The 27,845-nt window shown below is 37.9% G+C and overlaps 1 protein-coding gene across 1 annotated transcript; it reads right to left on the reverse strand.

The window, feature by feature from the left end:
• Nucleotides 1–10,682: 10,682 nt before the first annotated feature.
• On the reverse strand, nucleotides 10,683–26,834 carry LOC121950168 (CD44 antigen-like). The gene is made up of 8 exons (XM_042496090.1): nucleotides 26,399–26,834; nucleotides 17,613–17,778; nucleotides 16,687–16,829; nucleotides 16,463–16,528; nucleotides 14,198–14,587; nucleotides 13,068–13,154; nucleotides 12,846–12,924; nucleotides 10,683–12,683 (listed from the first exon to the last, which is right to left on the reverse strand). Exons 1-8 carry the CDS (start codon nucleotides 26,463–26,465, stop codon nucleotides 12,470–12,472), a joined length of 1,212 nt encoding a protein of 403 aa, XP_042352024.1. The 5' UTR covers nucleotides 26,466–26,834; the 3' UTR covers nucleotides 10,683–12,469.
• Between the last annotated feature and the right edge of the window lie 1,011 nt (nucleotides 26,835–27,845).

Here is a 27,845-nt window from a genome sequence, read left to right on the forward strand (position 1 = left end):
CAGATGAAAACTAAATTAAAACCACATAAAATAGCCTTCCAAGACTCGCCATAGCAAAAAAAGTTGCAAAAAGCGCCAAAAAAACAGAATTCGGCATGTCCAAAAACTGACCAAAAATGCAAGGCTATAGTATGGCATTAATGTCAAAACATGACATGTCTCAAAAACAGTTGAAAACCACATTAAAACCTATAAAATACCCTGCTGAGACATGCCATAGCAAAGAAAGTTCCAATAAGTGACAAAAACACCATAATTTGGAATGTCAGAAAAGTGACCAAAAATGCAAGGCTATAGTATGGCAAAATTGTAAAAATATGACATCTCCCAAAAACAGCTAAAAACCAAATTAAACCACATAAAATAGCCCTCCAAGACTCGCCATAGCAAAAAAAGTTGCAAAAAGCGCCAAGAAAAACAGAATTCGGCATGTCCAAAAACTGACCAAAAATGCAAGGCTATAGTATGGCAAAAATGTCAAAATATGACATGTCCCAAAAACAGATGAAAACCAAATTAAACCACATAAAATAGCCTGCCAAGACTCGCCATAGCAAAGAAAGTTGCAAAAAGGGCCAAAAACACCATAATTTGGAATGTCAGAAAAGTGACCAAAGATGCAAGGCTATAGTATGGCAAAATTGTAAAAATATGACATCTCCCAAAAACAGCTAAAAACCAAATTAAACCACATAAAATAGCCTGCCAAGACTCGCCATAGCAAAAAAAGTTGCAAAAAGCGCCAAGAAAAACAGAATTCGATACATCCAAAAAATGACCAAACATGCAAGGCTATAGTATGGCAATAATGTCAAAATATGACCTGTCCCAAAAACAGACGAAAAACTAAATTAAACCACATAAAATAGCCTTCCAAGACTCGCCATAGCAAAAAAAGTTGCAAAAAGCGCCAAAAAAACATAATTCGGCATGTCCAAAAACTGACCAAAAATGCAAGGCTATAGTATGGCAATAATGTCAAAATATGACATGTCCCAAAAACAGTTGAAAAAACTAAATTAAAACCACATAAAATAGCCTTCCAAGACTCGCCATAGCAAAAAAAGAGTTGCAAAAAGTGCCAAAAAAACAGAATTCAGCATGTCCAAAAACTGACCAAAAAATGCAAGGCTATAGTATGGCATTAATGTCAAAACATGACATGTCTCAAAAACAGTTGAAAAACCACATTAAAACCTATAAAATACCCTGCTGAGACACTCGCCATAGCAAAGAAAGTTCCAATAAGTGACAAAAACACCATAATTTGGAATGTCAGAAAAGTGACCAAAGATACAAGGCTATAGTATGGCAAAAACTGTAAAAATATGACATCTCCCAAAAACAGCTAAAAACCAAATTAAACCACGTAAAATAGCCTGCCAAGACATGCCATGCAAAGAAAGTTGCAAAAAGGGCCAAAAACACCATAATTTGGCATTTTGAAAAAATGACCGAACATGCAAGGCTATAGTATGGCAATAATGTCAAAATATGACATGTCCCAAAAACAGACGAAAACTGAAGTAAAACACATAAAATAGCCTTCCAAGACTTGCCATAGCAAAGAAAGTTCCAAAAAGTGACAAAAACACCATAATTTGGAATGTCAGACATGAAAAAAGTGACCAAAGATGCAAGGCTATAGTATGGCAAAATTGTAAAAATATGACATCTCCCAAAAACAGCTAAAAACCAAATTAAACCACATAAAATAGCCTGCCAAGACTCGCCATAGCAAAAAAAGTTGCAAAAAGCGCCAAGAAAAACAGAATTCGATATATCCAAAAACTGACCAAACATGCAAGGCTATAGTATGGCAATAATGTCAAAATATGACCTGTACCAAAAACAGACGAAAACTAAAATTAAACCACATAAAATAGCCTTCCAAGACTCGCCATAGCAAAAAAAGTTGCAAAAAGCGCCAACAAAAACAGAAATTCGGCATGTCCAAAAACTGACCAAAAATGCAAGGCTATAGTAGTATGGCAATAATGTCAAAATATCACATGTCATCCCAAAAAACAGATGAAAACTAAATTAAACCACATAAAATAGCCTCCAAGACTCGCCATAGCAAAAAATGTTGCAAAAAGCGCCAACAAAAAAAGAATTCGGCATGTCCAAAAACTGACCAAAAATGCAAGGCTATAGTATGGCATTAATGTCAAAACATGACATGTCTCAAAAACAGTTGAAAACCACATTAAAACCTATAAAAAAACCCTCTGAGACATGCCATAGCAAAGAAAGTTCCAATAAGTGACAAAAACACCATAATTTGGAATGTCAGAAAAGTGACCAAAGATGCAAGGCTATAGTATGGCAAAATTGTAAAAATATGACATCTCCCAAAAACAGCTGAAAAACCAAATTAAACCACATAAAATAGCCCTCCAAGACTCGCCATAGCAAAAAAAGTTGCAAAAAGCGCCAAAAAAACAGAATTCGGCATGTCCAAAAACTGACCAAAAATGCAAGGCTATAGTATGGCAAAAATGTCAAAATATGACATGTCCCAAAAACAGATGGAAACCAAATTAAACCACATAAAATAGCCTGCCAAGACTCGCCATAGCAAAGAAAGTTGCAAAAAGGGCCAAAAAACACCATAATTTGGCATTTTGAAAAAATGACCGAACATGCAAGGCTATAGTATGGCAATGATGTCAAAATATGACATGTCCCAAAAACAGAAGAAAACTGAATGAAACCACATAAAATAGCCTTCCAAGACTCGCCACAGCAAAAAAAGTTGCAAAAAGCACCAAAAAAAACAGAATTCGGCATGTCCAAAAACTGACCAAAAATGCAAGGCTATAGTATGGCAATAATGTCAAAATATCACATGTCACAAAAACAGATGAAAACTAAATTAAACCACATAAAATAGCCTTCCAAGACTCGCCATAGCAAAAAAGTTGCAAAAAGCAACAAGATAAACATAATTCGGCATATCCAAAAACTGACCAAAAATGCAAGGCTATAGTATGGCATTAATGTCAAAATATGACATGTCCCAAAAACAGACGAAAACTAAATTAAACCACTTAAAATAGCCTTTCAATACTCGCCATAGCAAAGAAAGTTGCAAAAAGGGCCAAAAACACCATAATTGGCATTTTGAAAAAATGACCGAACATGCAAGGCTATAGTATGGCATATGACATAGTATAGTATGGCAAAATTGTCAAAATATGGCATCTCCCAAAACCAACTGAAAACCAAATTAAAACTACTTAAAATAACCTGCCGAAACATGCCATAGCAAAGAAAGTTCCAAAAGGAAAAAAACACCATCATTTGGAACGTCAAAAAAATTAACAAAAACATGCAAGGCTATGGTATGGCAAAACTGTCAGAATATGACATGGCAAAGAAACAGCTGAAAACAACATTAGACTACATGAAATAGCCTTCCAAGACACACCATAGCATAGAAAGTTCCAAAAAGGCTATAGTATGTATGGCAATAATGTCAAAATATGACATGTCCCAAAAACAGATGAAAACTGAATTAAACCACATAAAATAGCCTTCCAAGACTCGCCATAGCAAAAAAAGTTGCAAAAAGCGCCAAGAAAAAACATAATTCGGCATGTCCAAAAACTGACCAAACATGCAAGGCTATAGTATGGCAATAATGTCAAAATATGACACGTCCCAAAAACAGTTGAAAACCACATTAAAACCTATAAAATACCCTGCTGAGACACGCCATAGCAAAGAAAGTTCCAAAAAGTGACAAAAACACCATAATTTGGAATGTCAAAAAGTGACCAAAGATGCAAGGCTATAGTATGGCAAAATTGTAAAAATATGACATCTCCCAAAAACAGCTAAAAACCAACTTAAACCACATAAAATAGCCTGCAAAGACATGCCATTGCAAAGAAAGTTGCAAAAAGGGCCAAAAACACCATAATTTGGCATTTTGAAAAAATCACCGAACATGCAAGGCTATAGTATGGCAATAATGTCAAAATATGACCTGTCCCAAAAACAGACGAAAACTAAATTAAACCACATAAAATAGCCTTCCAAGACTCGCCATAGCAAAAAAAAGTTGCAAAAAGCGCCAAGAAAAACATAATTCGGCATGTCCAAAAACTGACCAAAAATGCAAGGCTATAGTATGGCAATAATGTCAAAATATCACATGTCCCAAAAACAGATGGAAACCAAATTAAACCACATAAAATAGCCTGCCAAGACACGCCATAGCAAAAGAAAGTTACAAAAAGGGCCAAAAAACACCATAATTTGGCATTTTGAAAAAATGACCGAACATGCAAGGCTATAGTATGGCAATAATGTCAAAATATGACATGTCCCAAAAACAGACGAAAACTGAAGTAAACCACATAAAATAGCCTTCCAAGACTCGCCATAGCAAAGAAAGTTCCAAAAAGTGACAAAAACACCATAATTTGGCATTTTGAAAAAATGACCGAACATGCAAGGCTATAGTATGGCAAAACTGTAAAAATATATGACATCTCCCAAAAACAGCTAAAAACCAAAATAAACCACGTAAAATAGCCTGCTAAGACATGCATTGCAAAGAAAGTTGCAAAAAGGGCCAAAAACACCATAATTTGGCATTTTGAAAAAATCACCGAACATGCAAGGCTATAGTATGGCAATAATGTCAAAATATGACATGTCCCAAAAACAGACGAAAACTAAATTAAACCACATAAAATAGCCTTCCAAGACTCGCCATAGCAAAAAAAGTTGCAAAAAGCGCCAGAAAAACAGAATTCGGCATGTCCAAAAACTGACCAAAAATGCAAGGCTATAGTATGCCAATAATGTCAAAATATCACATGTCCCAAAAACAGATGGAAACCAAATTAAACCACGTAAAATAGCCTGCCAAGACATGCCATAGCAAAGAAAGTTACAAAAAGGGCCAAAAACACCATAATTTGGCATTTTGAAAAAATGACCGAACATGCAAGGCTATCGTATGGCAAAAATGTCAAAATATGACATGTCCCAAAAACAGACGAAAACTGAAGTAAACCACATAAAATAGCCTTCCAAGACTCGCCATCGCAAAGAAAGTTCCAAAAAGTGACAAAAAAACACCATAATTTGGAATGTCAGAAAAGTGACCAAAGATGCAAGGCTATAGTATGGCAAAATTGTAAAAAATATGACCTGTCCCAAAAACAGCTAAAAAACAAATTAAACCACATAAAATAGCCTGCCAAGACTCGCCATAGCAAAAAAAGTTGCAAAAAGCGCCAAGAAAAACAGAATTCGATATATCCAAAAACTGACCAAAAATGCAAGGCTATAGTATGGCAATAATGTCAAAATATCACATGTCCCAAAAACAGATGAAAACTAAATTAAACCACATAAAATAGCCTTCCAAGACTCGCCATAGCAAAAAAAGTTGCAAAAAGCGCCAAGAAAAACATAATTAGGCATGTCCAAAAACTGAACAAAAATGCAAGGCTATAGTATGCCAATAATGTCAAAATATGACATGTCCCAAAAACAGATGGAAACCAAATTAAACCACATAAAATAGCCTGCCAAGACACGCCATAGCAAAGAAAGTTACAAAAAGGGCCCAAAACACCATAATTTGGCATTTTGAAAAAATGACCGAACATGCAAGGCTATAGTATGGCAATAATGTCAAAATATGACATCTCCCAAAAACAGACGAAAACTGAATTAAACCACATAAAATAGCCTTCCAAGACTCGCCATAGCAAAAAAAGTTGCAAAAAGCGCCAAGAAAAACATAATTCTGCATGTCCAAAAACTGACCAAAAATGCAAGGCTATAGTATGGCAATAATGTCAAAATATCACATGTCACAAAAACAGATGAAAACTAAATTAAACCACATAAAATAGCCTTCCAAGACTCGCCATAGCAAAAAAAGTTGCAAAAAGCAACAAGATAAACATAATTCGGCATGTCCAAAAACTGACCAAAAATGCAAGGCTATAGTATGGCAAAAATGTCAAAATATGACATGTCCCAAAAACAGATGGAAACCAAATTAAACCACATATAAAATAGCCTGCCAAGACACGCCATAGCAAAGAAAGATGCAAAAAGGGCCAAAAACACCATAATTTGGCATTTTGAAAAAATGACCGAACATGCAAGGCTATAGTATGGCAATAATGTCAAAATATGACATGTCCCAAAAACAGATGAAAACTAAATTAAACCACATAAAATAGCCTTGCAAGACTCGCCATAGCAAAAAAAGTTGCAAAAAGCGCCAAGAAAAACATAATTAGGCATGTCCAAAAACTGACCAAAAATGCAAGGCTATAGTATGGCAATAATGTCAAAATATCACATGTCACAAAAACAGATGAAAACTAAATTAAACCACATAAAATAGCCTTCCAAGACTCGCCATAGCAAAAAAAGTTGCAAAAAGCGCCAAGAAAAACATAATTAGGCATGTCCAAAAACTGACCAAAAATGCAAGGCTATAGTATGCAATAATGTCAAAAAATATCACATGTCCCAAAAACAGATGGAAACTAAATTAAACCACATAAAAATAGCCTTCCAAGACTCGCCATAGCAAAGAAAGTTGCAAAAAGGGCCCAAAAACACCATAATCTGGCATTTTGAGAAAATGACCGAACATGCAAGGCTATAGTATGGCATTAATGTCAAAATATCACATGTCCCAAAAACAGACGAAAACTAAATTAAACCACATAAAATAGCCTTCCAAGACACGCCATAGCAAAGAAAGTTGCAAAAAGGGCCAAAAACACCATAATTTGGCATTTTGAAAAAATTACCGAACATGCAAGGCTATAGTATGGCATATGACATAGTATAGTATGGCAAAATTGTCAAAATATGGCATCTCCCAAAACCAACTGAAAACCAAATTTAACTACCTAAAATAACCTGCCGAAACATGCCATAGCAAAGAAAGTTCCAAAAAGGGAAGAAAACACCATCATTTGGAACGTCAAATAAAATTAACAAAAACATGCAAGGCTATAGTATGGCAAAACTGTCAGAATATGACATGGCAAAGAAACAGCTGAAAACAACATTAGACTACATGAAATAGCCTTCCAAGACACACCATAGCATAGAAAGTTCAAAAAGGGCCCAAAACATCATAATTTGGAATGTTGAAAATATGACCAAATATGCAAGGCTATAGTATGGCATTAATGTCAAAACATGACATGTCTCAAAAACAGCTGAAAACCACATTAAAACCTATAAAATACCCTGCTGAGACACGCCATAGCAAAGAAAGTTCCAAAAAGTGACAAAAACACCATAATTTGGAATGTCAGAAAAATGACCAAAGATGCAAGGCTATAGTATGGCAAAATTGTAAAAATATGACATCTCCCAAAAACAGCTAAAAACCAAATTAAACCACGTAAAATAGCCTGCTAAGACATGCCATTGCAAAGAAAGTTGCAAAAAGGGCCAAAAACACCGTAATTTGGCATTTTGAAAAAATGACCGAACATGCAAGGCTATAGTATGGCAATAATGTCAAAATATGACATGTCCCAAAAACAGACGAAAACTAAATTAAACCACATAAAATAGCCTTCCAAGACTCGCCATAGCAAAGAAAGTTGCAAAAAGCATCAAGAAAAACAGAATTCGGCATGTCCAAAAACTGACCAAAAATGCAAGGCTATAGTATGGCAAAAATGTCAAAATATGACATGTCCCAAAAACAGATGGAAACCACATAAAACCACGTAAAATAGTCTTCCAAGACTCGCCATAGCAAAGAAAGTTACAAAAAGGGCCAAAAACACCATAATTTGGCATTTTGAAAAAATCACCGAACATGCAAGGCTATAGTATGGCAATAATGTCAAAATATGACCTGTCCCAAAAACAGACGAAAACTAAATTAAACCACATAAAATAGCCTTCCAAGACTCGCCATAGCAAAGAAAGTTGCAAAAAGCGCCAAGAAAAACATAATTCTGCATGTCCAAAAACTGACCAAAAATGCAAGGCTATAGTATGGCAAAAATGTCAAAATATGACATGTCCCAAAAACAGACGAAAACTAAATTAAACCACATAAAATAGCCTTTCAAGACACGCCATAGCAAAGAAAGTTGCAAAAAGGGCCAAAAACACCATAATTTGGCATTTTGAAAAAATGACCGAACATGCAAGGCTATAGTATGGCATATGATGACATAGTATAGTATGGCAAAATTGTCAAAATATGGCATCTCCCAAAACCAACTGAAAACCAAATTTAACTACTTAAAATAACCTGCCGAAACATGCCATAGCAAAGAAAGTTCCAAAAAGGGAAGAAAACACCATCATTTGGAACGTCAAAAAAAATTAACAAAAACATGCAAGGCTATAGTATGGCAAAATTGTCAGAATATGACATGGCAAAGAAACAGCTGAAAACAACATTAGACTACATGAAATAGCCTTCCAAGACACACCATAGCATAGAAAGTTCCAAAAAGGGCCCAAAACATCATAATTTGGAATGTTGAAAATATGACCAAATACACAAGGTTATAGTATGGCAATAATGTCAAAATATCACAGGTCCCAAAAACAGACAAAAACTAAATTAAACCACATAAAATAGCCTTCCAAGACTCGCCATAGCAAAAAAAGTTGCAAAAAGCGCCAAGAAAAACATAATTAGGCATGTCTACAGTATGGCAATAATGTCAAAATATGACTTGTCCCAAAAACAGATGGAAACCACATAAAATTGCGTGCAGAAACACACCATAGCAATGAAAGTTGCAAAAAGCGCCAAAAATACCATAATATGGCATGCTCAAAAAAAGGCCGACAATGCACTACTATCGTAGGGCCTTTTTTGTTGTTTTTTTGACATTCTGCATTATGGTGAATTAGGCAGTTTTTGCAACTTTCTTTACCATGGCATGTGTCTACATGCTATTTTATGCTGTTTTAAGCTGTTTTGGGGACATATGAAATTTTGACTTTTGATGCCATGCTATAGTATGGCCTTTTTGGTCATTTTTTTGACAGGCTATATGATTTTGCCAGTTTTTGCAACTTTCTTTGCTATGGCATGTTTCGGCATGCTATTTAATAGGGTTTTCAACTGTTTTCAGACATGTCAAATTTTGACATTTTTTGCTATAGTATAGTGTGGCCATTTTCATCGTTTTTTTTTTAAACATGCTACATTATGGTGATTAAGGCCGTTTTTGCTACTTTCTTTGCTATGGCATGATTCAGCATACTATTTTATGTGGTTTTCAGCTGTTTTTGGGACTTGTCAAATTTTGCCATTTTTCGCCATACTATAGTATGGCATTTTTGGTCGTTTCTTTGACGTGCCATAATATGTTGTTTTTGGCTGCAACTTTCTTTGCTGTGGCATGTTTCAGCACACAATTTCTTGCTGTTTTGGGGATATCTCAAATTTTGACTTTTTTTGCCATGCTATAGTATGGTCTTTTGGTCATTTTTTTGGCGTGCTATATTATAGTGTTCCTGGCTATTTTTGCAGTTTTCTATGCTATTGTGTGTCTCGGCATGCACTTTCAAGCGCTTTTCAGCTGTTTTTGGGACATGACAAATTTTGACATTTTTCGCCATACTATAGTAAGACATTTTCAGTCTTTTTCTGGACATGCTAAATTGTGCTGTGCCATTTTTTCAACATCCTATGCTATGATGTGTTTTGGCATGCTAATTTACGTGGTTTTCAGCTCTTTTTTTTTTTTTTTTTACTTTTTTCGACATACTATACTATGATGTTTTGGTTTATTTTTTTGACATGCTTTATTATGACATTTTTGGAAGTTTATTCAACATTCTATACTCTGAGTTTTCTTGATATATTGACCTAAACATGACAAAAAAGTCATGGTATTGTATGTTGTCCAAATTGTGAAGAAAAAGTCATAGTATAAACTGTGAAGAAAAATGTCATACTATAGCATGTCGTCCAAAAAAAAAAAATGTGTGAAGTATGTTGTCCAAAATATGATTAAAAGGTCATACTATAGCATGTTTTTATCATATTTTGGATGGCATGCAACTTTTTTTGTATGTAACACTATGTACACTACATGTCTGCTAAGTAAGTAATAAGTAAGTAATAACTGTGCTGTATTCTTTAACACCTTGACTTTATTTCATGAGGTTTAACAGTGTACGTTAAGATGCCATCTCTGTCTTTTAAAATGGCTGTCTCACTACTGAATAAGCAGTAATGTCGGAGCAGGTGACACCACTTTACATATCCACACACATACTCACACACACCTTGGACATGGACTGTGCGCACCCTCACACTCGCACAAAATCTACTCACATTTTATAGGTTCTTATGTGCTGTGAACTCAGTATTGTTTTTAATTTAACTTAAGTCGTTTTTATGATGTCTCTACATGCGTGATGTTGTGAGGATCGATGAGCTTGTAATGCAAGACAAATGTCCATGCAAACGGACAATGAAGTCTTATCTTATCTTATCTTATCTTAATTTCAGGGATTTTTTTTCCTGTGTTAGCACTTTCTCCCTCCACAGTCCTGGTGCCATGGAAACCTTACTTCCTCTAATGTGGGTGCAATGTAACATCCGCATCCCACTGTCATGCCATTTACTCGCTCCCTTTGTTTTCAGACTTTCAGAATAATCAGTTAGTGAGCACACCATATTCCTGCACATCTCTTTCTATACACATTTATTTTTGCTCATGAGTTTACAAATCTTTTCAGTGACATCTTTTGTTAATTTGTCATGAAACCTGCCTACACTAGTACATTTGCTACATCTCCTCAAAATGAACCACCAGAGCAAAAGCAGGAGAAATAAAATGGAACAAGTCAGAAACAAAAACTCAGTTTGCGACTGCTGTATGCACTAACAAATCAGGAAAAATAGCTGTCACACAGGGAATAATATTGATATGACACAATGTATGATATATTTCACCAAGGAGAGGGTCAGTAGAAAAACTGCAGCATTTTGTTTACATGTGTGAAATGTACAGAGATTGGCACATTGAGGCCTTGGCAAGCACACAAGCCTCATTCATCACATCACCTCCCCCTCTGGAGCACACAAAGATGTTGTCACAGCCCCTCTCTTATGAAGAACCCTTTACATTCCTGTGTTTACAGCACATGGGCCCTCCATTATCATATGTGCCATGTAATTCAGCATCTAAAACTAGGCGGCTGTCACTCACTTTTTGTGACTGAGTTTAAATGTTGCATTCAAAAGATGATTACTATATCCAAATTGTTCTTTTTTTATTCCTTAATCAACGTACACACTGTGTATATAGTATGTACATCATGTATATTATTCTACTTATCCTCAGGATAACATCAGGGACTTCATATTTTTGTATTCCCAACCCAATATAAATATTAACTGACTTCAATGGTGCATCAGTTGCACAGTTTTGATTGCTATACATCAAGTTGATTCATACATTATCCACTCCACTTTGACTATTGCAAAATCCATTTACATTTCTTTACCTCAGAGGTACTCTTTTCTAGTTAAATAACTCTCAAAAAATTGACACATTCCTTTATTTAAAAGGGATACAAAGCCCCTTTCTATCAAAACAACAAAAAAAGCACTGGCAGCTATTGCTAAGGCATTTCCAAAACATATACTGTATATACAATGATCAAGAAAAAGGGAATCAGGGCTGCATAAATTAAGGTGGTGACATCCCCAAGTTGTCTTGAAAATGGAAAATAACCAAACTCCAGTCCACAGGTAATGTCTGAAATATACACAAGGTTACAACAATAAGAAAACAGACGAAAAAAAAAGAAACATATGGAAAACATCTAGGGTTGTTTTGCTCAAAATTATTATGTTTTTTCTGTTTTCAGTATCTCAAATAAAATAACCCAGTTCTCATCATTGATTCATTATTTCCCATCTAGGCTGAATGCCCTTGAATTTAGGATCCACCAACACTATAAAAACAGAATGGTATAATTTCATCAATATGTTCTTCACAAATTAGTCCCCCTCCCTTTAAAACCCATGTCTATCCAGCACCATCATCAACAAAGCCTACAGCTCACAAACACAAAGACAATAAACACAATCACACACCCTGCTATGCACCGATGCATGACACTCCACCATGCACGGTGCTCTTTGACCACCATTCATTTCCCTAGCTAACCTGGCATACCACAACAAACAAAATGCTGCACATATTGGTTTGAAAGACATGGTCCCACTGAGCGGTAACAGCTTAAGCCACAGTACAATACGTTGTACCTCGGTAAGATAATTTTTCTAAATGACACACACTTACACCCTTACTCAGTGTCCATCCAGTGCTGGCCACCAAAGCAGTTTTTACCACCCAGTGTTTGGAACCCCAACCCCCCAACCCATCCAATCTCCCAACCATCCCCTCACTCTATCCCTCACTATCCTCACCTTCTCTTTCCTATCTGCTTCTACTGCACTCCTCTTTCACGCCAGCTGTTCTTTATCTGGCGACTCCTCTAGCGTGATGACGGTGAACTCCTCTGTGTTGCCATTCTCCTGAATCTTCTCCTTGTTCATGAGGGTCACCATTTCCTGCTCTCTCTCCTGGGCGTGGGAGCTGGATACCGATGCCGCAGCACCATTCCCCTCGCCACCATCTTTGGATGTGATTATCAGGGTCTGCTGTCTGCCGCACCAGCTGCAAGAAAATATTTATTTATTATTGGTTGTTTTGTTTTTTTGCCATCCACCTAGACTGAAATAAAACATGTGGCTATTGGAACGCTGACTACTGTGCAAGACATCACATGACAACTGTATTAGTGTAAGATTTAAAAACAAATAGCTATCAAAGTCATACCTCTTTCTTTTGGCAACAGCTGCGCATACGAGAAGAATAGCAGCAACTGCTACAATCACTATAAGGATTACCAGCCAGTCTAGAGGGAGAAATGATAAGCAAGATAGTCAACAGTGTTAAGGCTGAGTCAGAGAGAAATAAAGAAGGAATCCAAAAAAGAGTGCATTTTTCCAACATGGTCTTCTTTGACTGCAATCTCTTCAGGATGTTAGAGGTACTTACTTGAATTGCTTTTCTCCCGTTGATTGGGCTCCTGTGTACTAGGAGTCAGGACCCTATCCTTGCCATGAGGGTGTACCTGTTGTGGAGCTGCATGTCAATAAAGCAAGAGTTAACATTTAAATCATGTCCAATACAAGTCATTCATTGACAATTTTAATTTAAAGGAACACACAAAACTAAGCATATTGAAAACATAAAACTTGATGAAATATGTAAATGTATTTGTGACTACATTACAGAGGATGTCTTTAACTTTAAATTCCCAAATTCTATGTGCATTTTCATCACTTTGTGAGGAGGCTTTGTGGCACCAGATACAGCAGGCTACATAATAAGTTGCTTCTCATTGTACAGCAAATTAAACTGTGCTTTCCATACACACTTTTGTGCCCTTGATGTGCTTGTTTTATACACTAAGCATTATAGTAATGCCCTCTATTACTGTTATTATTGTTACTGTCATTTTATTCTATTCTATTTTATTCTATGTTAAGTGCCTTCCTTTGTATATATATTTGCATTATTTTGCCTGTTTTAATGAATATTTCATTCAGTTGCTCTCTTATTTGCTGCTGTAACAAAACAATTTCCCTAACACAATTACTAAAGTATTATAGTATTATAAAGAATATTCTAAGGGACATAGAGGTAAAATCACTGTAATAAATCTGCTTCACAGCTCAAACTAACACAAGGGGGCGTCATGTGCTCTTAAAGTTCTCTAAGTCTCCCTGAAACCTGTTGCATCTGATGCCAGGACGTGTCTTTATATTTCGATCTACTTATATAACAATATAATAATCTCAACCATCTTTTTCTGTGATTCACTTTGGATATACACATGGCAGCACAAAAAAAAAGTAACCTTGCATTATAATACAATCAGTCAAATAAACAGAGTTAAATCTGCACTCATTCTCTTTGTCTACACACAAATTAGGCATTATAATCACCACAGAGGTGCTTTTGATTGCATGGCTGTAACACAAAATGCATTACATTGTCAGAACACCAAAATCCTGTTGTAAGTTGTAATCATATACATAACAGTACTTGTACTTTAGTTTGTAGCAGCTACGTTCTTTTTTTTTTATTTGTTTTTTTTTTTTTATTGCTGGTGTTTTTCTTACTTTTATCATCATCTCCATCATGCCTTTTTTTCTCTTCTTCTAGCTCATTTTCGGTGGCAGGTGGTGCTTCCTCTGGCTCCCCAACAGGGGCCGTTGGAGAGACTGTCTCCTCCTCAGGCTGCATCCCAGATCCAGCAGGCTGATCGAACTCTTCAGGCATGAAAGTGGACCCCATGCTGCCGTTTTCACTCCCTCCAAAAGGGTTTTCTTCTACAGCAGGGCCCTCTGTGGAAGACTCTGGCTCATCCACGCTAATTTCTGTGTTAACAGTGGTGGCTGGCAATGTAAGGTGCCCAGGTGTTAATGTGGTGTCTCCACCATCACTTCCGGAAGAATCCTCATGTCGTGTTTTTGGAGTGGTCTCTTCCTGGCCCTCTGCCATTGTTGGGGCTTAAAGAATGAGAATAAAGAGGTTCATGCATGGTAACAGTCACACATAATCTCATCTGGATATATTTGTACAGTGTTGTAAAGCCTGATTACATTCTCTCATGAGATTAAACTTGTTTTTATCCAGTCTGTCAATTTATTTATCATCTAGGCATTAATGTTACAATAGTAATACATTACAATTCAAAACACAAGTAAATTAACTTGCGTGATTGACTTTCTATGTTCAGTTGAGTTTCTCACAATCTTCTGCTTTTCATTAGTGTATCACCTCAGTGAAACTAAATAGTGTTTATTTTTTCGTTAGCATGAAAAGTAATCCTTCCATATTGACTGACTTGGAGGAAGGTGCAAAAGGGTGCTCCTCTGCATGTCCACCCTGTTGCAGCACAATGTTTCTACAGTAGCCCAGACCAGACAAACCAAACACTGATTCTAGAGAGGGCCTTTTGCTTTTGATGTTACTTGGAGGCCACCGTAGGTTTTGTGACACATGAGAGGTGAGCAGAGGGGTACTCACTTGGTTGCAATCTGCACCCTACCCCTGAATGCCTCTAAATCATACATACTGCTCATACATGCATATAGCATTTTTTTTTTATCATGGATTCATAAATCAGTAAATAAATACATGCACTGCAATATTTACTTGTAGGATGCACAGCTTAAAAACCCACAATAAAGATGTGTGAAGTGTTACAGCTACTAAAGAATTGCCTTGGATGGGAAGTTTTCAAAAAAGGGAAAAAAGAAATTGAGAAACTGATCCCTTAATGGCACTCAAGGCGGTCATACCTGACTGTAGGTCCCACCTTAGCTAACATAGCTAGGATATGCGAGGATGGTGTTGACTGAGGAGATAATTAGGTAACTAGATCAAGATGTTGTCTAAGACGTATTATTTGCATTTTCTTTTGCTCCAACATATTTTCACTTCCAACTTGTCAAATACCGACACTTGATCAGATACTTGTCAAAATATGACGTTCCAGGTACTCCTCCTGCGTCAGTTTTGTACACTCGTTACATGCATACATGTCTCTTTTTAAAATAAACTACTGTTTTCGCAAGAAATACACAGTTTCTGCTTGTTTAATGCATTGTCATTTTCAAAATAAACTTAGAACATAGGTAAAGACCTTTGCTCTTAGGTTTACCACGGTTAGGCTGAAAAAAAAAGACATGGTTTGGCTAATATTGTTATAATTAATGTAACATAATGTCATGTGACATACACCACCAGTATTGTATGCTACACATACATGCATACATACATACATACATATAGTATGTTGTTGTTAAAACAATTCCATTGACATTTGGTTTCACATGTGACACAAACAGCAGGCTCCTGGGTGAAAGTCCAAAGTTTTTTTGACCCATATTTGATCCACCCACCATCCCTTCCCCCTGCCCTATGCTGACTCTTGTTCTTTATACTATGGTATCCTGGAGCATCAAAAAAGGTCACCTCCTGGTGCGCCTCAGCCTCACACTGAAGGGTGCCTCTTTGCACCAGTGTCTAATACTGAGGTACATTGGCCACGTATCGACTGACTATTTGCAGAGTTGTTTGTTGCTGTAATTATGTGGAGGGTTTGTGAAATTCTAAATTTGTTTATTGTCAGTTGCCTGTCAGATGTGAAAACAAATATGAATGCAGTTTCATAATCTGGACATTCTGAGTGTTTTTAGATGTTGACATCTCATCGGTATTTCAATAGGTCTGATGATAGACAAGATTAGATTTCTTTTATTTGTTTTTCCAGCTTGTCCATGTAGTAGTAAATCAGTATTTAAACTTTGAAAGATGGTGACAGTTGGACACTAAATGTATAACACAAGGTGAGGGAGGAGCAGATCTCTTGTGCCTACCTGGTGCACCTGTGGGTAAAGGTCCATTGACTTCAAATTTTTTTGAACAGTCCATCCCAGGCTCAGCTAGCACATGGGGAAACAGGAAACAGATATTACCGAAAATGGAGAAGCAAAGAACAACAGGTCTATGCAATACAACTTTACATGACATTTGAGCTATTTGAGTGTCAGCTTTGGACTGCACTTAAGTGCAACTGACTTTTTCCTGGGGATATAGTCACCTTCGTTATCATAGCAGTAGACATCATAGCGTTCCTCAGCATTAACATGCGGTTGAAAAATGAAGCCAGTGTTGTTCTTTGCACAGTTTTCATGGTGAGACTGTCTGAGGATGGCAATGCTCACATTGCTGGTCCAGCCATACCTGAATAGAACACAACAATAGTAATATTAGAGGATATATTATGACAGCTTTGTAGCAAACTTTGAGACATTTGTTTATAGAGAAGGCCATTTTTCTCCAAGTAGCCACACATTACATCATCCTAAAAGAAGTAACTCACATGACACTCAAGTGACAATTAAGTGTGTGAAGATACTCTGTGACTAAAATGCAAGGCATGCTTTATTTTCATGCTTTACATTGTCCCAGTTTTTATGATTTTTTTTAATTTTTTTATTTATTTTTTTTTATCTAGTTTTGTGGTATTCACACAATCTGCCCAGGGACTACAGTTGAAAATTACCCAAGGTGACTTAACTATTATATGTGTATTAATGTGCACTGTCCCTGCAATCTCAAAACATAGAACAAAAAGAGACAAACTCAGCTGTGGAACAGATGGTAGTTTTCTTTGTTAGAAGTCTACATGAGTTCTACCACATGACAAAAGTGACATACCCTTTTTATAAAGCGGAAAGACCTTTTTCCTCTTTTCTGGTATTACATGTTTTAGTGAAGGCAATAATGGAGACCAAGTGTGTTAAAGCTGATGTTCAACCGTTGTTCAAATGTTAAAAGATGTTAGAGGGCTGAACTCATGGAAAGACCATATGCATTTGGGGTCCATAAATGTTTCACCCTAAATTGTTTCATCCACACATTTTTAAATATATCTACATAACAACCATAAAATGATTTTTTTTAAAAAGTCTTGTTTACAACACTTAATACAGATAATTATGACACCGAGGCTTGTGGTTTTACCTGCATGTTTCCATGTCTTTGTCATAGGCTTCCTGGACTTGATCAGGATGCGCCATGGTGCTCTGCAGCTGCTCACACACCTTTTGAGCCATGTCAAAGTTCAGGAAGTGACGGTCTGCTCCCTCAGCCAGAAATACCCCAGCATAGCTGCAGGAACGGGACTTCACTGTCGGGAGAGAGAAGGAACAGAAAAAGGTTCAGTGTCTTACAAGATTCATTACGATTTAGATAAATTATGGGAGGATTGCAGGTTAGGAGCAGTGGCGCCTGGGCTTCAGGCCTTTGCATGTATTCACAACAAATGAAGAATGAGAGCCCAGAGTTGTTACATTGTAGCAAAATCAAACAAACAGATACGACATGACAAGACAAGACAAGACTTTTAATCCTCCTTTAATAGTCCCACAATGGTGAAATTCGAATTACGTGTCCGTTTCTAGAAACCGGGAGTGTGCAACCGCCAGCTACTGTATGTAATACACTGACTAGACATAAATATCTCATACAGCCCCAGTTCAATAAATCTCAAACCATCCCTTTTAAATGAAGAGAGAAAGAAAGGCATTATCAGCACAACGTAATTTCATTTACTAAAAGTCTGTTCAAGGTGGAGCTTTCAATTCTGATAGAATGCTGGAAAGTTTAATGCATAGTTATGCATCATATTATAATTCATATTTTGTGAATAAAATTGGATTCTGCAAAAAAACAAGTAGCATGTCTCTGTCAGGTAAATGCAGTGGTAAAATGTAGACGTACAGAGTAAGTAGTTTGAGTTGCACATCTTTTAAGTGCTTTGAGGGCCTTTTGTAAACTATTTCAAGGTATAATGAGTTAGAACAGCAACAAATTATTTTTTATATCTAAACATCATGAGAAATCTATAGCTATCTGGGGTGTGTTGTTTAGGACCCAGGCTCAGCAGCAGGCTGAGCCTATTGCCTCATTTTGCACAGGCACATTTTGAATAAGCACTACACTGGTTAATTAAATTCCTAAAATCCAGTTATGGCTTTTGATTTTGATATCCCGCATGATTTCCACTGACCCCATCTTGTCACCCCACAAAAAAAATTCTGGGTGTGCCACTGTGTGAGAGTAGCATGAAGGTAAAAGAGTCTGTCATTGCTTATGTTTTTTTTAATACTCCATCAATGCAGTTCATTTCTAGCCATCATCAAGTAACCACAGGCTGACATTTTCATTTTAAATGACTATGGCTAGCTAGGGAATACGCAATTTCGGATGAGCTGAGAAATTGTTCTAGTCAGTCGAGAGAAAATTAGTAACTGAATCATATGAATGATTTATTAAAATACATGTAAAGTAAACAAATCAGTAGTAGCTCAAAGCCATAATTACAACATGCAGACAGCGAGATGGAGCATGGAGTTAAGATGCTGCTTCTGAAAATAAATACTATGATAAGGATCCAAACGCTGTGGATTACTTAATAGGTATTTATCATATATTGTTTTAGAATGATTTTGGGATCTACAGTGTTATGGGCATCCTGGTGCCTTTTTAAATAACACTACTATTTACTCAATTTAGCTACAATGTCTTTCACTCAGATGTTTCATTTATTAATTATTTAAGTTGCGATGGTGGGCATGAGTGCTTAAAATTTATGGTAAGAAAATCTAATTTATACTATACACATGCAGTGTCTTTTGCTTTAAGTGCCAAGTCATGGGACTTTTTTCTTTTTCAGATGAGTTTGCTGGGAGAGAAGCACAGAAGCATCATGAGACAGGAAGCATCTACAGTGATTAGCCCCCAGGTCTAGTCAAGTCTATTTTGTTCAAAACAAATTGAGTACACAAGTGTCTGCCAACAACTTACAGACAAGGAAGGATACATAAAGGTATGCACACACATACACACTATGCTGTATGCTTAAATGTATAGCAAATAAATTGCCTAATTAATCGTGCCATCACAAAAAAAGGTTTCACTACAGTATCAACCTCCACAAAATGCTGCCAAATGTTACACTGAAAGTGGAAAACAGTGTGTCTCACATGTGACACTCAGCGTATTTGCTTAAGTTTGCTTGACCAAAGGAGAAACCTCAGGGAAATGACTCTCCCTTGTTGAAATGAAAAAAAGACAAAGTAAACTAGGCCTAGCAAAGAAGCCAAGATATGTCCATTAAGAGAATGTTATAATTGGCATAAAAACAGATTTCAGAGTTTTAACACTAGGGGATTTTTTGACATGAACAGGTGATCATTTGCATTGAGAATGAAACATAGAGACACTACCTGGGAAGATTCAGACATGGGACACACATCCCTCATCCTTATACCTGTGACTGTGACACCATCTTTGCATGGTTTCCCCTCCCACATAGAGAAAAAACAACATTATTGTTTTCCTGTTGAATGCCACTGAAAGCTATTTTGAAAAACATCTCATCTAAATTATGTGAAATAACACATGAAACTCATGTTTCCAAACTTCATGGTAAATTGCAAAAGTCATAAAATGCATTATCAACACTGAAAATTTGATCAGGAAGCTGATGGGTTAATTCCGTTAGGGCTTAACAGATAGTTAACTCAGGTGCTGAAAACAGGCAACATTTTGTGCTAAGACTCGTATATATAAACTTTAGTGCATTAAATTGCACAGTGCCTGTGGGTATAACTTCAGATTTTGTTTAATGCAAGAATAATTTGCATGAGCAAAGGCAAAAATATCCTTTTGCACAAGCACAAATTTATTAGAATCCATGCTGTTAATGCACTGAACAAACCAATATCAGCAGATGCAGGGGATGTGAAACAACACCAGACTTGTACAGGAAAGCAGCACACATATGCTGAGCTTCTTGTGGTGAGGCCTGGCAAACAGATAAATCTGCAGTAACACCTATTGCAGAGTTTCTGAACAAGTAAATAACAACCGTGCCAACTTCTGTTAACAGCTTTCACTAACTGGAATACTTATAGCTTCACAAGCCTCCTGAAGGATCAGGACATAGTACAACTAAAGCCAGTAGCTATAGGGTTTCTTTGTGTTGAAAGTACTCAAGAAGACAAGACTGAAAATGGATCTAGATAATGTGGTTCACAGTTTCAGGAAAAAAACAAAAAAAATGTAATTAGCAAGTTGGAAGAAAACTAAAGTTACAAGAAAAAGTTATGGTGAAGCAATACATTAAAACATACTTTACATTACTTATTATTTTTCTCCTTTACTGCTGCAATTAAAAAACCTTTTACTGATCAATACTTATAAAAACTGCTCCCTCACAATAATATAACTACTTAGCAACAGACCAATGAAGGACATTTCTTGTACAATGTAATGTAATATACAATTGTCCCACAATATACATCCTACATTTTGAATCCTATTGAGCGTGCTTCAGAGAGAAGTGAAGTCAATTCAGTGGTTTGTGTTGTTGTTATCTGGTTGCACGACATTGTACAGTATGTTTTCACATTGTAATCACATGCTCCATAATGACTAATTGTGCGTCTAGCCTCAGCAAAGAGGGAGGTGCACTGTCTAACCACCAGCTTTGGCTTTCTCAGGCTGTATCCTGAACATCTGTTTTTTTGGGTGGAGGGGTTAAATATTCATAATATTCTTTTATAGTCTTTATTTTTTTCTATTTCAAATTATGTGTTGAATTTTACATGCTATTACCACCATGCACCTAAACACCAAGACAAACTCCTTGTTTGTGCAAACTATGTCATGTTTGAGGCAGGATGAGAACCTAAAAAGCAGAAACCCAAAAAGGGAGCAAGAAGTACAAACAAAAAGTGAGTTTTAATGCTGAAGAAAATCCACAAAAAAACATCAAGTGACCAAAAATACAAAGTACAAATTAAAACATAAGCAAAAACTAGGCCGCAGCAAACAAAACAAAAGGACAGACAAAACTAATAACACAGGTGACACAAATCAGGGAAACAGAGACAGAGGAACAAAGAATCAGGGAAACATAGAGGGAGAGACACACTGAGAGACAGAGAGACAGGAAGGCACAGAGAAAAAGCACAGAAGACACACAAGTAGTAAAAATACAAAATAAAACAGGAAACAGAACATGAGTAACTAGAAACAAGGAAAAGCTAAAAAAACAGAAAACCCCACATCAAAGTCCACAGCATAACACAAAACTGCTCAACCATGACAAACTACTTGACAATAAAACTGTTTCTGATTTCTCTGATTACACCTGCATTGAGGTTTGCAAATATGGAGATGTGCCTCAGTTTTAAAGTTTTACGATCCTATGTATGTAGAAATTTCCAAAATTTCTTTTGTTATGTTGTGGCTACATTAATCACTTTGCCATGGAGAAAGCTGACCTCAAAAAGACTAGATATGAATCTCCCCCTCCCCATTTTCCACTGGTTGTTATGAGTAAACAGCACACTAGCAGCAGCAGGAAGTTGAGCTCTCTGCTGTTAGTGGCAGTTGAACAACAAGAGTTAGTGCCAACACTGGCTTTGTCAGGCATTTCAGTTTGCTTCTCTCCCTCTCCCTCTTTCACTCACTCTCTCTCTCTCACTCTCTCTCTCTTGCTCTCTCTTTCTCTCTCTCTCACTTTTGTACACAAACACATAACTGAAAGAACATCAACACATGCTGCCACATGGCAAAGTGTCCCTGAGAGTAAAGGGGTGAAAAACAAGACAACAGTCCTGGCCTTGCAAACCTGCCCAGAGAGATCAAAAGGAGCACCGCTTACCATCAGTGAGCTGAAAAGGAGGCTGACATGAATCTGAGGCGCAATCATTAGTATGCAGAGCGAACGGTCATGGGTGTCTTTATACAGTTGAGAAGCCTGCTATGCCAAGGCACTGACTCCCCCAAAGGCTCCATTGTCACCTAATAGAGTTGAAACCAAGGATACTGCAAAGTGTGAGTGTACAGAGCCTGAGAGAAAGGGAGTTTTAAGGCAGCATCTTGCCAAAACCTCCAGCTGCTCTAGAAGTAATAGACAAGCCCGACTCTCCACTCTCGCTTCAATTTCTCCCCCCCACCTCTGTGTGTTTCTCTTGTTTTCTCTCATTACCCTCTGTTTGTCTTTTCTATGCCAGCAATAAAGTACAAATTACCCCCTGCATGCAGGTGTGCAAACACACAGAATATTGGCTGATCATTTCTTGAGTCATAACCTTTATAGAACCACGACACCACATGGAGCACAGCGAGACAGCCACAATGCTCAGCAGGCCAACATCGGCTTATTTAGTATCTGCATTTTTCCCTTTCCTCTTGTCCTTCATGGCTACACCTTACTGAAAATGTTCTCACTAATGTTTCTCATAAGTACTCATAAGTACAGGAATCCAGTGCTTGAACAGAAAGTCTACTGTATATCCCACTACTACTGTGACATCCTTTTAGCCATAGTTCATCAGCTAGCTAGACCTTTACTCCCACAATGCTCCAGTGTCCTGCATTATCACACTTGAGTGAAGTTGCCCCGTCAGCAGGCATGCCTTTCCCTCGACTGGTCAAAACAAAGGTCCAACGGGCGAGTGGAACAGGTGAAACTTGAGAAATGATGCAAATATGTTTGCACGCATGCACACACACACACACACACACACATCCCAGTGTTACCTTAAGGTTACATGAAGGACTCTAGCTATCTGATTTTCTTTCTTATTTGCCATTTCCTCTTTCACCTTCTGTCTTCCACCCATTGACACTTTGCAGCTTTCTTGAAACAGAGAAGGCATGTGCACGTTTTTCCCCCTTTTGCTTAAAGTTCTCCACTTATTTAAAAAGAAGCTTAATAGATCCAGACATCTGTGATTAGATATTTGACCTCCTACATTCTTTTCAAATTTTAAAATAGGCCTAGAGGAGACTTTAGAAGTCACACACTTTAAAACATTCTTGACACTGCAGGAATATTTCCGTGATACTGTGTGCATATTTTAATGAATAGCTTCTCTGTCTCCTGTTTGTTATTCCTCCGGGTTTTAAATAATGTTTTGCTTGACTGTTTCTTTAAGAGTAATAGTTTGTATGAGTACATGCATTTACTCACTTTCTTGCTGGAGGCTGGGAGATGGTTAGCCTAGCTTAGCACACAGACTGGAAACAAGATGAACATCTACACTAGCTCTCTCCAAAAGGCTCAAAAAATCCCCTGACCGCACATCAGAGGCTTACTATGAAGAAATGTTGTTTGTTTAATCCTTACACAAACAGAAATGCAAAAACAAAACGTTGGACTTCCCCACACTAGCTGTTGCCCACTGTGCCCATCTTTGTGCTAGGGCTAAGCTTGTCCCCTCACTCTTGTGCCACACTTAATGAACTGGCACGAAAGTGGTGGCGATCTTCTCGTGTAATTGTCAGAATGAAAGCAAATGACTTAATCAACCAAAATGTCAAACTATTTCTCTGAAGTAACAGCAGTATTGTTTTTATCTACACTTAGTCACAGTCCTGTCTGCACAACTATGGAAAAGGGAACTTTTTCCTTTTTGTCCTAACATGCATGGATCAGTATAATCTGTTTTACACCTGATGATGCAGTCATCAGAGTTAAGAAATCACTGCCTTGTGCAAGAAGATGTGTGTACATTACAGAGCTCTTTCTGAGCAGTTTTCCCATGGACACAAAGACTTTAGTGTATGTGGAAGGCAAGCAGATGGGGGGGTGGGGGGTGTAAGGAGTATGAAACTCACAAAAAGGTTTTCAAAGTAATAACAAGGTTTAACAGCAGACAAAAACAAAGACAAAATCTGAAACATGGGGGCTCCTGCACCATATAAGATTTGGCTTTGTAAAGACGAGAAAATTCAAAGAGGAGAGAGGTTTTACAAAATACTGGTGCAGGTCCATTTGGCTTCAGGGTAGTTAATTTGTAGAGAGGGGTATGTTGGTAGTGACGGCAAACACGTGTCTGAGAGTCTCAGGTGGCAGGAGATGGTACTCGGAGTCTGTACAGGCACAAGCCCTCTTTGTCAGGGCCCAGTCCCAGTCCACAGGGCCCCTGACCACCCCTCACCTTGTAACATGACACTGGTGCGTGCAGGATGGGCCTTTACGCCAAGGAGGCAAATACGGCCACATTTGCAGGAAGTCCAGCGGTCAGGTTTGCCCGAGTGCTTGAATTTAAGTTTGTGTGTGAAAGAGAGAGACTGATCCTCTGCATAGAGGAAGCAATAGTCAGAATAACAGTCGCACTATCGCAGCAAGTGGACACTTGGTATCTATATATGATACTCAAAAGATACAAAAAAGCTAAGCGCTCATCATCAGATAAAGTTATCAAGTGTTTTGATTCTGATCATCAGATCAGCACAGTTGAATAAACTGACAAATTATCAAATTTGAAAGGTCATTACAGATAACTTTTACAATCTCATGATCAACTTAATTATTGAAGTGCCTTAATAAATTTGAATCATCCCAAATTGGGTTTTTATTACACTACTTTCAGAGGTCATATAGTTACACATGAATTTATATGGCTGACATTAATCCAATTATCTATGTGGAGAAACTAATTTGAATATCCCTGGGGCATTTTCATTCACTACTGTGAAAGAGATACCAGTTACTAGTCAAATTACTTTTTTTTCCAGAAATATGTTGTAGAATTACAAGCTCACAGATGCTATTGGTGGGCAGTCAGTCAGAATTGTAAAAACTCTCCACAAATCTAATTTTCTTAGGCCACAAGTCCATGAGTGCTGCTCTTAATGATGTGCTTCAGGCAAAACACAGCCACCGGTTTAAGGTTCAAAGACAACGTCTGGACAAGGACGAGATGTAACCACCGCAGGACATTTCTAGCCAGACATCATTACTCTCAACACTCATACATAGACCTACAACCACACACAACAACTCACAACTCTTCAGCACACAAGGTGCCTTAAGGGGTGCAAACACATGTTGAAGCACTGGGGAGGAAAGAGGCTCCATCCCCTTTCCTCCTCCTTACCTTGCACATACAAGCTGTTTGGGCAATCTCTTATTTGCTTTTAAATACTGGTCAAATTTATAGCTTGATGCTTGTTGTTCTTTGGCGCAGTGCCAGAGGGAGTCTTTGTGAACAACCCCACTACCACCTCTTTAGGGAACAAGCCAGACGAACCCAGACCTGTTTGATTCAGAACCAACTTCACCTCCAGAGATATATTGCTCCAAGCAACATATCCAATCAAAACCTTACAGCGAAAGCACATGTGGGAAAAACAGACAAAGAGAAAAGAGGTACACATTGAGGGGGGACAGCTAGAGCGATTGCAGAGTATCCTTTGTGTCAGAGAATAAAGCATTAAGCGTGGCAGCACAGACTCCAGCTGTATCAGCACAGCAAAGAAGAAAAAAAAACTATTTCAGCTTCTACCTGAAAAGGACTGCTTGTGAAAGCCTAGCTGATCACCTAAAACCCTGATAAATAAGGTTCACTTCCCAGCGTGTGAATGTGTGTTAGACAGAAAGTGAGCAAGAGCGCCTGTCTCCTTTGTGTCTGTCAGGAGTCTCAGACTGCCAGACATAAGCCTGTCTGTGCTGGTTGTAGCACACGCTCTCTTGCCGGCATCCACTCATCCATTCTACAAGCAGCAGAGCAGCAGCAGCCTCTTTCTTTCACTGCCTTCTCTTTACATGAATGCTCACTCAAATACTCAACAATCCTCAAGGAGAGAAAAAATAACAATACTGGTTGGTCCTAAAATGTGAAAACAAAGGGTTTACCAGCATAATTTTGGCAGAATAAGATAAAAAATAAAATAAAATCCCCAAACAAAGAGCCATCTGCTGGGCAAAGGCACAGTCTCCTCACCTTGAAGTAGTTCGGACCTGGTGGAGGCCAGTAATCCAAAGGTGACCCCCAAGAGAAGCGTCCACATCCTGGGCAAAACGTCTGGCGATGGCTGGGTGAGTAAGCTGGGAGTAAAGGTGTGTAACAGTCCTCCTGTGGTCCTGTCTTCCCTCTGCCAGGAGTGACGGGTGGTGTGAGTGTGTGTGTGAAACAGAGAGAGGGTGAGTGAATGAGAGAGCAGTAAAAAAAATAAAAAAAAGAGAGAGAGAGAGAGAGAGAGAAGAAACCTGTCACTGTAGATGGGAGTTGCTTTAAGTGTCTGGTAGGCTGCTGGAGCTGACTCAGACTTTGCCCCAACTTTTCTATTCTCTGCCCGAAAAGAGACACAGAGACTAGTGGCACACGAGCAGAAGGGCTGAAGTGGTTCATGTAAGCACACACCCTTCTGCCTCTCCCACACTTGCCCCACCTCCCCTCCCGCCCCACCTTGCAAAGCCTCTCTTTTCCTCTTTCTCTCTTCCTGCCTCTACATTTATTAATGGTTAAGAAGAAGGTGATCTCTCCCTCTGCCTGGCTGCTTATCCTCGTCTCCCTCCTTCCCTGCCTCCCTCCCTGTCTCCTGCTTGCTCCCCACCCCTCTTTCCTCTTTTTATGTTCCTGACAGCAACAGTTTCTGAGAGCCCATCTGGTCTTTTGTTCAGTCCTCACTCCATTTTCAATTCATGCGATTTTCTTGTCTCTGCTCACTCTCTTGTCTTTCTCTCTAGCTGTACTGTATGTCTCAGTGTGATCTTGTGCCGCCAAATGAAAGAGGTCACATCCATTTCACAGAGACACACCTCATCCTCCAAGTTTTTACAGATCCAAAACACTGATAGAAAACAGAATTGTTGCAATTATTTTTTTGAGTGTCTCACATCTGTTTTTACCTGCTTTAATCTTATTGTACTGATTGGCCAACATACATAAATTCATCAGATGAAGAAAAACAAGCACCACAGAGTTACATTAAACCCATGTCTGCTTTACATAATTCTGAAAAAAAAATATGGTTGTGAAAATGTGTTCCAGTTGTGCCTCTAGCTAGGAACCCCCTGACATAGAACCATGCTTAATGTTATCTGCAACTTCCTTTTCCACCTCCATTATGAGGAACCTACTTCCACTCATTTCACTCTATCAGGCGATGGACAGAGTCATCATAAATTTCTACAGTCTCTCAGGCAATCTCGTGTTATTTACATGTGATTGTGCAATATTTTAAATAAACTGTGATGAAAATGTATGGTTGTCAGTCTGTAATTCTGTGACTTCCTCAGCAACCAACCATAACGAAAGTCTGATGGCTCAGCATGACCAATAACTCTGTAGTCATGGCAACAGCACTTAAACAAACAGATGTGACCTGGCCTCTCAGGTGAACACAGTTATTATTACACTCAGCTCAGCAGCTCATGGCACTTATCTC

The sequence above is a fragment of the Plectropomus leopardus genome, chromosome 11 (genome assembly GCF_008729295.1).
Source record: "Plectropomus leopardus isolate mb chromosome 11, YSFRI_Pleo_2.0, whole genome shotgun sequence".
Classification (NCBI taxonomy): Eukaryota; Metazoa; Chordata; class Actinopteri; order Perciformes; family Serranidae; genus Plectropomus; species Plectropomus leopardus.

Excerpts from the sequence above, each read along its gene's own strand:
- LOC121950168 (XM_042496090.1), bottom strand. The coding sequence starts at position 26,465 with ATGTGGACGCTTCTCTTGGGGGTCACCTTTGGATTACTGGCCTCCACC. Across the intron at positions 16,529-16,686 it reads CTACTGCTATGATAACGAAG|CTGAGCCTGGGATGGACTGT; the intron begins GTGACTATATCC and ends CCCATGTGCTAG. Across the intron at positions 13,155-14,197 it reads TGATGGAGATGATGATAAAA|CTCCACAACAGGTACACCCT; the intron begins GTAAGAAAAACA and ends ATTGACATGCAG.